General features: G+C 41.7%; 1 protein-coding gene across 1 annotated transcript in view; it reads right to left on the bottom strand.

Annotated features, from left to right (window-relative positions):
- Positions 1 to 8632: 8632 nt before the first annotated feature.
- Positions 8633 to 10184, bottom strand: part of cacna1fb (calcium channel, voltage-dependent, L type, alpha 1F subunit) — an 87052-nt gene continuing 85500 nt past the window's right edge. The window contains exon 48 of the mRNA XM_062998943.1: positions 8633 to 8902. Coding sequence (XP_062855013.1) covers positions 8633 to 8902 — 270 coding nt within the window. The remainder of the gene's footprint in view (positions 8903 to 10184) is intronic.

Raw genomic sequence — 10184 nt, 5'->3', positions numbered from 1 at the left:
GCTCGCTCCTGGATACGTGAAATAAGGAAATCGCGGGGAGGTGACCGCAGCAGCCGAAACAGCCTACACAAGAGAGGGGAGGGGGGAGGGGGGGGGGGGCCGTGCTATCAGAACAGCCTATTGCGTCAGGGTTGCCAGAATTTATCCCATACTGTTAACGCTACCTGAGCTGCTCATACATTAATTATTAAATTATTAAAATAATAAACATGCATTTTATAATTTTAAATCACCTTTGCTACTAATGTAATTAAAGATTATTGTAAAATAGTGTTATTGTCAGAAGGACAATTTGATACACAGTTAAACTGTCTGTGCCTGAGTAACCCCTCTGATACTAGCAATGCTAAATGTCTAAAATCACTCGTTCAATCTGGCAACCCAAGGTGAAAGGCGTATTTATTGCCCAAAGAACAGAAGGATGGCTGATCATTGTTATCACAGCAGGTGGGTTCAAAACCAGAAAGGCGAAGTGAACATTGTAGACAAGGCTTTAATAAATATTTTTGATTTTTTTAGGCCTCTTAAGGAAATTCCAATGGCAAGGTCATTTATGTATCTGGATAATGGTTTTATGGAAATCACTGATCTCCATAAAGTACTGCACATACTTATAATAGTTTATAAATAATAGTTTTCTAGAAAATGGTTAATTACACATTTCTGGATGTATGCTATCAAGTAGGGTTGCCAACTTTCAGAACTGGAAATAAGGAACACCCTGGGCTGGCGGGTTGGCGGAAGCCATTTGGCGGGTGTTTACCTGAGCGGGAGCGGGGTAGTAGGCGGTTAGAGTTGCACCTATAGAAAATATAACAGGTCTTACACAGTCATAGGAACATTATCATAATGTTTTATTTAGGCTGTTTAACATATTATTTTCATTCTTTAAAGTAATAAATCAGAACCATATTTTACGCAAAACAACATGCATAAAGAACATCTTGTAACATTTTTTCTCAATAGTTTTTACATAATCCATTCTCACACTGACATGCAGCCCCGGTTCTGGACTGCATTGCTTAGGGGGGCAGTGAAAAAATGGGGGTTGCAATGCTCACCCCAGTGCCCCTATAGCGCCGGACCTGCTTCTGTTGGCGGCACGGTGGCTAAGTGGGTAGCACTGTCGCCTCACAGCAAAAAGGTCCTGGGTTCGATCCCCAGGTGGGGCGGTCCGGGTCCTTTCTGTGTGGAGTTTGCATGTTCTCCCCGTGTCCGCGTGGGTTTCCTCCGGGTGCTCCGGTTTCCTCCCACAGTCCAAAGACATGCAAGTGAGGTGAATTGGAGACACTAAATTGTCCATGACTGTGTTCGATATAACCTTGTGTGAACTGATTAGCCTTGTGTAATGAGTAACTACCGTTCCTGTCATGAATGTAACCAAAGTGTAAAAACATGACGTTAAAATCCTAATAAACAAACAAAACCTGCTTCTGTTACTTCAGTTTCGCCCTAAGCCAGACGCTTAGTTTCCAAATAAGGAACGATTCCGTATTTTGCGGGATGGTTGGCAACCCTACTATCAAGTCAAATTCTGATGTATCCTACCCCCAAATCCCACATACTCTCTTTAGCTTATGGAATCAGGTCACTAAAGCTAGTATGGCCAGGACACTACCAATAACTGTAGGTAGTGCTGTGGTTGGGATCTTGGAGTATATCTTGAGATAGGGTGAATTTTTGGTTACAAAAATGACTTTTGTTATACTTGAAAGCTACTATCAAAATTATTATTGTATTTTACATACACCGAGCAGCCATAACATTAAAACCACCTCCTTGTTTCTACACTCGTCCATTTTATTGGCTTTGCTTTGTAGTTCTACAATTACTGACTGTAGTCCATCTATTTCTCTGCATGCTTTGTTAGCCCCCTTTCATGCTGTTCTTCAATGGTCAGGACTCTCCCAGGACCACCACGGAGCAGGTATTATTAGGGTGGTGGATCATTCTCAGCACTGCAGTGACAGTGACATGGTGGTGGTGTGTTAGTGTGTGTTGTGCTGGTATGAGTGGATAAGACACAGCAGCGCTAATGGAGTTTTTAAACACCTCACTGTCACTGCTGGACTGAGAATAGTCCACCAACCAAAATCATCCAGCCGGCAGCGTCCTGTGATTACTGATGAAGGTCTAGAAGATGACAAACTCGAACAGCAGCAATAGATGAGCGATCGTCTCTGACTTTACATCTACAAGGTGGACCAACTAGGTAGGAGTGTCTACTAGAGTGGACAGTGAGTGGACACGGTATTTAAAAACTCCAGCAGCACTGCTGTGTCTGATCCACTCATACCAGCACAACACACACTAACACACCACCACCATGTCAGTGTCACTACAGAGCTGAGAATCATCCACCACCTAAATAATACCTGCTCTGTAGTGGTCCTGTGGTGGTCCTGACCATTGAAGAACAGGGTAAAAGCAGGCTACAAAGGTATGTAGAGAGACAGAAGGACTACAGTCAGTAATTGTAGAACTACAAAGTTCTTCTATACGGTAAGTGGAGCTGATAAAATGGACAGTGAGTGTAGAAACAAGGAGGTGGTTTTAATGTTATGGCTGATTTAACCCACCAGATGGGGTTTAAGTCTGGCCTTTGGCTGGGCCACTCGAGAACAGTTAAAGACTTTCCCCAAAGCCATTCCATTGCAGTCTTGGCTGTGCTTTGGCCTGTCACCCAAGTCTAAGTTTGTGTGTGATCTGAAAAAGGTTTTCTTTAAGGATGTCCTTGTATTTGGTTGCATTTATCTGTTTTCAGTTCTAACCAGTTTCCCTGTCTTACAGCTGATAGATTTATCTTCACTGCATGATGTTGCCACCACCATGTTCCACTGGAGGAAGGGAATAACCCAGGTAATGTACAGTGCCTGTTTCCACCAGACATTGTGCTTGTTGTTCTGCACAGAGACTAATTTTCATCTCATGAGACTAGAAATTTTTTCTGGTGCTGGCAATGCAGTGTAAATTGTGGGTCCTTATAGACCCAGGTCTGTTCCTTACCAAACAATGTCCAATCAAATTGAAGGTAGACAAATAGACTCCAGCTGAATTCTAGACACATGTTTAAGATATTTAAAGCAAATATGATAGATTCAACTTACCACAGCAAAATGGTTTTGTTAATAAGAGATTTTTTTTTATTTAAAAAAAACCCAACATCATTATGGTAATTGTGTTAATTTAAAATCAAAAGACTCAAAAGAGCAATCTTAAAACCACAAATTATATTGAAAAGGAATTGATGAATGTATGAATAATAATAGATTTCTGATTTTTCCTCCTCGCAAATCATAGTCTACAATTAACAATATTTTCATATCTCTTTATGCCCCTCACATTAAAATACACTGATCAGCCATTACATTAAAACCACCTCCTTGTTTCTACACTCACTGTCCATTTTATCAGCTCCACTTACCTTATAGAAGCACTTTGTAGTTCTACAATTACTGACTGTAGTTCATCTGTTTCTCTACATACTTTTTTAGTTTGCTTTCACCCTGTTTTTCAGTGGTCAGGACCACCACAGAGTAGGTATTATTTAGGTGGTGGATCACTTTTAGTAGTGCAGTGACAATGACATGGTGATGGTGTGTTAGTGTGTGTTGTGCTGGTATGAGTGGATCAGACACAGCAGCTCTGCTTTTTAAGTACCGTGTCCACTCACTGTCCACTCTATTAGACACTCCTACCTGGTTGGTCCACCTTGTAGATGTAAAGTCAAAGACGATCACTCATCTATTGCTGTTGTTTGAGTTGGTCATCTTCTAGACCTTCATCAGTGGTCACAGGACGCAGCCCATGGGGCACTGTTGGCTGGATATTTTTGGTTGGTGGACTATTCTCAGTCCAGCAGTGACAGTGAGGTGTTTAAAAAATTAGCATTGCTGTGTCTTATCCACTCATACCAGCACAACACACGCTAACACACCACCACCATGTCAGTGTCACTGCAGTGCTGAGAATGATCCACCACCCAAATAATACCTGCTCTGTAGTGGTCCTGGGAGAGTCCTGACCATTGAAAAACAGCAAGAAAGGGGGCTAACAAAGCATGCAGAGAAACAGATGGACTACAGTCAGTAATTGTAGAACTACAAAGTGCTCCTATATGGTAAGTGGAGCTAATAAAATGGACAGTGAGTGTAGAAACAAGGAGGTGGTTTTAATGTTATGGCTGATCGGTGTATACATTTTAAATCCCTAAAACACATTAAAACATGTTGTGTTTCAGTGTTGACAGACAAAAAGCTTTAACAAAAAGCTAACACAGCTGCCAATTCCATCAAATAAAGTGTTTTTAATTTTAACATACTGTATATACACATAATGTACACCAACATGTTCAGTTTAAACCAAGACCAAGTGAAATACTTACAAACTGTGATGTTAATAAACTATGAGAAACATAAACTATGAGAAACTGATGTAACTTGTTAGCATGCTAGGTGGTAGGCTAAATCTTAAATTAATCCTGAATCATTTGGCTAGCCAGTATATTATTCTCTATTACAGTTCATGTAAACAGTGTGTAAAAAACAAGGGAATCTGTAGGATCAAACAAGTGAAGTAAAATCCTTTACTGGTTCAGATACACTATATTGCCAAAAGTATTCACTCACCCATCCAAATCATAGAATTCAGGTGTTCCAATCACTTCCATGGCCACAGGTGTATAAAACCAAGAACCTAGGCATGCAGACTGCTTCTACAAACATTAGTGAAAGAATGGGTCACTCTCAGGAGCTCAGTGAATTCCAGCGTGGTACCGTGATAGGATGCCACCTGTGCAACAAGTCCAGTCGTGACATTTTCTTGCTACTAAATATTCCACAGTCAAATGTCAGTGGTATTATAACGAAGTGGAAGCGATTGGGAATGACAGAAACTCAGCCACGAAGTGATAGCCACGTAAAATGACAGAGCGGGGTCAGCGGATGCTGAGGCGCATAGTGCGCAGAGGTCACTAACTTTTTGCAGAGTCAATCACTACAGACCTCCAAACTTCATGTGGCCTTCAGATTAGCTCAAGAACAGAGCATAGAGAGCTTCATGGAATGGGTTTCCATGGCCGAGCAGCTGCATCCAAGCCTTACATCACCAAGCGCAATGCAAAGCGTCTGTAGTGTAAAGTACGCCGCCACCGGACTCTTGAGCAGTGGAGACGTGTTCTCTGGAGTGACAAATCACGCTTCTCTGTCTGGCAATCCGATGGACTAGTCTGGGTTTGGCGATTGCCAGGAGAACGATATAACTGCATTGTGACAAGTGTAAAGTTTGGTGGAGGGGGTTTATGGTGTGGGGTTATTTTTCAGGATTGGGCTCGGCCTCTTAGTTCCAGTGAAAAAAACTCTAAATGCTTCAGCATACCAAGATATTTTGGACAATTTCATGCTCCCAACTTTGTGGGAACAGTTTGGGAATGGCCCCTTCCTGTTCCAACATGACTGCGCACCAGTGCACAAAGCAAGGTCCATAAAGACACGGATGAGCGAGTTTGGTGTGTAAGAACTTGACTGGCCTGCTAAGAGTCCTGACCTCAACCCGATAGAACACCTTTGGGATTAATTAGAGCAGAGACTGCAAGCCAGGCCTTCTTGTCCAACATCAGTGTCTGACCTCACAAATGCGCTTCTGGAAGAATGCTCAAACATTCTCATAAACACACTCATAAACCTTGTGGAAAGTCTTCCCAGAAGAGTTGAAGCTGTTATAGCTGCAAATGGTGGGCCAACATCATATTAAACCCTATAGATTAAGAATGGGATGTCACTCAAGTTCATATGCGTGTGAAGGCAGATGAGTGAATACTTTTGGCAATATAGTGTACCTATGAATGGCTAGCACACTGTTCATAATATTAATAGATGCCAGTAACACTGTGGGTGCTAAACAGGAATACACCTTGGACAGGGCAATAGTCAGTAGCAGAGTACCCACAGGGAACCATGCAGACATGGAGAAAACATATCACAATTTACATAAACAGTAACTGGAGCTAGAATAGAAAAAGTCTTTGGAGCTATGCAGCACCCAGCCACCCTAGTTTAACACTTTTAATTGACTTTTTAAACATTTCTTCTAATTTTATGACTAGTAATATTTTACTACTTCATTGTCTAACACTGCTTTATCTGGGTCAGGGTTGCGGTGGGTCTGATTAATTGAGTGAAACACACAGAGCAGACATGCACACACACACTTAGCCATTTTAGTGGCTCCAATTGGCCTGACTGCATGTCTTTGGACTTGTGAGAGGAAACCAGATCACCCCGAGGGAACTCACACTAACACAGGGAGAACATGCAAACTCCAGACAGAAAGAACCCTGGCCACCCAGTTGGGGAACTGAACCCAGGTCCTTCTTGCTGTAAGGTGGCAGTGCGACCCACGGCACCACCGTACTGCCGAAAAATTTTACTTAAATACTGTTTTGCTACTCTAACCAAATTCATGAACAAATAAAACAGATGTGACAGACTGACAGTAAAAAGTGAATGTACACACAAGAATTGAGTATCTGTTACACACATACAGAAGATATACACAGATGAGCCAAAATATTAAGACCACCCAAAACAGATCTGACTTGCCAGGACATAAAAGTCCACAAAACATGATATCAGGTACTAAAAACAGATCTGACTTGCCAGGACATAAAAGTCCACAAAACATGATATCAGGTACTAAAAACAGATCTGACTTGCCAGGACATAAAATCCACAAGACATCCTGTGGTATCAGGTACCAAAACAGCACCATCAGGTCCTTCAACTGGTGCCCTCTCTTCCGTGGGTAAATGATGCTAACAGAATTTGTTGGACCAGTTGACCTTCTTTCATTGCTCTGATGTTGCTTTGAACAGTGAACAGGAGTTGGCATGCATCTTTTTTGCATGCATTAAGCATTTTGGCTGCCTTGCGACTATGCATCCTGTGAATATGTGTTGTGACATCACTAGTATCTTTGGTAACTCGGGTGGTTCAGTGGTCTGATGCCTAGCCCCCCACCATTAAGATCTCAAGCTCTTGAGATCAAATTTCAGCTGTGCCATCGACCAGCCAGGCAGCCACATAAGACATGGTTGGCTTGCTCTTTGCAAGACCTCTTCTCCGGTAGGTAAAAATAAGTAGTAGGCAACATTAGATGGTCTTTGGCTCTGCTCAGATAAGTGTTGTGGTCTGCAATGTTATAATAATATAATATAAAATAATATAATAATATAATAACCCTGCTGTTGGTTCGTACCAGTTGCTATAACCTTCATGTCCTGTGGCATTAATGAGTCTTGACTGCCCAACAACCTGTCAGTGGTTCATGGATGGTTCCTCCTCTACTTGCTAATGGGTACCTACCATGGCTGCCTGTGAGCACCTATTTCTGTTTTAAAGATATGAATATGTGTTGTGACATTACTAGTATCTTTGGTAACAGTGGTGGTTCAGTGGTCTGACGCCTAGCCCCCCACCATTGAGATCTCAAGATCTTGAGATCAAATTTCAGCTGTGCCATCGACCAGCCAGGCAGCCACATAAGACATGATTGGCTGTGTGTTGAGGGAGGGTTCTTTAATGCTGACTGGTTAAGGTGCTTGCACAGAAAATAGTTGTTTCTTGGATAGTATTGCATAACTCTTTATATGTGATATTGCTCTTAAAAATAAGTAGTAGGCGACATTAGATGGTCTGTCTGTGGCTCTCCTCAGATAAATGTTGGGATCAATGTTGGGATCAATGTGATATTGCTCTTTGTAAGACCTCTTCTCCAGCAGGTAAAAATAAGTAGTAGGAAACATTAGATGGTCTGTGGCTCTCCTCAGATAAGTGTTGGGGTCTGCAATGTTGAAGGATTTTACAATTGGGAAACTGGATTCAACTAGATTAGGAAGAATCTACAGTAACCCTGCTGTTGGTTCGTACCAGTAGCTATAGCCTTCATGTCCTGTGGTATTAATGAGTCTTGGCTGCCCATCAACCTGTCAGTGGTTCAAGAATGGTCCCTCCTCTACTTGCTGGTGGGTACCCACCATGGCTGCCTGTGAGCACCTATTTCTGTTTTAAAGACACTTGAACCTGGTATTCTGTCAACACATGTAATACGAGTTACTACCATCAGTTCAACATTAATATATCCTGGACTGTGACATGCACAATTTACAAAATAGACACTGCCTTGTATATTTTTAGAAGTGGTGCTAATGTTTTGGCTCATCAGTGTATGTAATTACCATACTTGTCTTTAGATCTCATGTGCAAAATGTATACATTTTATGGATTTGTTCAAATAAACAGCATGAAGTAAAAATATATTTACATGAGCTGTATAAATAATAGTGTCTGGTAAAAATTACTCTCTCTACCTACTGTGCTGATGCTGGCTGCTGTTTTTACGGGTTTCAAATTAGCCAGGTTCTCATTTACATATTAACTAAAGTCAGTATTGCGCTTTCTTTCAGTCTCTCCTTTTATGTCTCAAAGTTTCCTTCACCAACCATGGTTCAACACTTGGATCCACCTTTGCTGATATTTCCTAAGGGATAAAGCCCTTGCATATCAGAGAGTCACTGGACACTTTTGTCCTTTTGTCCTCCCCACTCATTCTCTAATTGGCCTCTTCGTTGGGTCAGTCAGAAGGAGGTAACGCATGACATCTCGTCAGCAAGCTCATCTTCATCGTGGCTCCTAACGGGCTCCTCGTCACTGTAGAGTGCTCCTAAATCTGTGTGGTTAAGCAAGCCACCTCCAGAGCTCCCTGGGCTACCCCGACCCAGCAGATCACTTGCTGCGCTCTCCATTTCATCAATGGTCATGTGGCACGCGTCGGCGATCTCCCGCTTGGCGAAGGCGACAAACTTGGGGTCCTTGGCATAAAGACCAAGACCCTCTGAGATCAGTACCTGAGGAAGGGTCAAGATGGAAGAAGCTGTTTATTTTATACAAATCTTACACTTATTTAAATTTTAGGCCTCTACTTGTTTAATTAGCTTCACAAACAAACAAAATGTATCTAGTCAAACTGTATCCATCAATCTATTCATCCTTAAGGTGAAACATACACCGATCAGCCATAACATTAAAACCACCGCTTTGTTACTACACTCACTGTCCATGTTAACAGCTGCACTTACCATATAGAAGCACTTTGTAGTTCTACAATTACTGACTGTAGTCCATCTGTTTCTCTGTATGCTTTGTTAGCCCCATTTCATGCTGTTCTTCAATGGTCAGGACCTCCATATTATTTGAGTGGTGGATAATTCTCAGCACTTCATGGACAATGACATGGTGGTGGTGTGTTAGTGTGTGTTGTGCTGGTATGAGTGGATAAGACAGCAGCGCTGCTGGAGTTTTCAAACACCTCACTGTCACTGCTGGACTGAGAATAGTCCACCAACCAAAAATATATCCAGCCAACAGCGTCCCGTGGGCAGTGTCTTGTGACCACTAATGAAGGTCTATTAGATGACCAACTTAAACAGCAGCAATAGATGAGCGATCGTCTCTGACTTTACATCTACAAGGTGGACCAACTAGGTAGGAGTGTCTGATAGAGTGGACAGTGAGTGGACACAGTATTTAAAAAGCTGTGCCTGATTCACTCATACCAGCACAACACACACTAACACACCACCACCATGTCAGTGTCACTGCAGTGCTGAGAATGATCCACCACCTAAATAATACCTGCTCTGTAGTGGTCCTGTGGGGGTCCTGACCATTGAAGAACAGGGTGATAACAGGCTAAAACAGTATGTAGAGAAACAGATGGACTACTGTCAGTAATTGTAGAACTACAAAGTGCTTCTATATGGTAAGTGGAGCTGATAAAATGGACAGTGCGTGCAGAAACAAGGAGATGGTTTTAATGTTATGGCTGATCGGTGTATATTTAAATCAGTTCAATTAAATTATAGTTAAAGTGGATGCTCAGATGGCACCACAATCGAATCTTTTATTTTATTTTTTCATGAAAAATGAGTCATATGAGTGAAACTACCTCGGTTAAACCTGCCAGAACTGTTTTTCAAAACACTACCCATGTATTTCTGCAAACAAGTAACCTGTAATTATGAAAAATAATAATTTTTTTCTTACTTTAAGAACATTGTAACTATGTTGTCTAAGCTCTGATACTCTCACATATTCTATGAGTTAAATATATGAATACATTATATAAAG

The sequence above is a fragment of the Trichomycterus rosablanca genome, chromosome 7, assembly GCF_030014385.1.
Source record: "Trichomycterus rosablanca isolate fTriRos1 chromosome 7, fTriRos1.hap1, whole genome shotgun sequence".
NCBI classification, from domain to species: Eukaryota; Metazoa; Chordata; class Actinopteri; order Siluriformes; family Trichomycteridae; genus Trichomycterus; species Trichomycterus rosablanca.
This window is presented reverse-complemented; position numbering and strand designations above follow the sequence as displayed.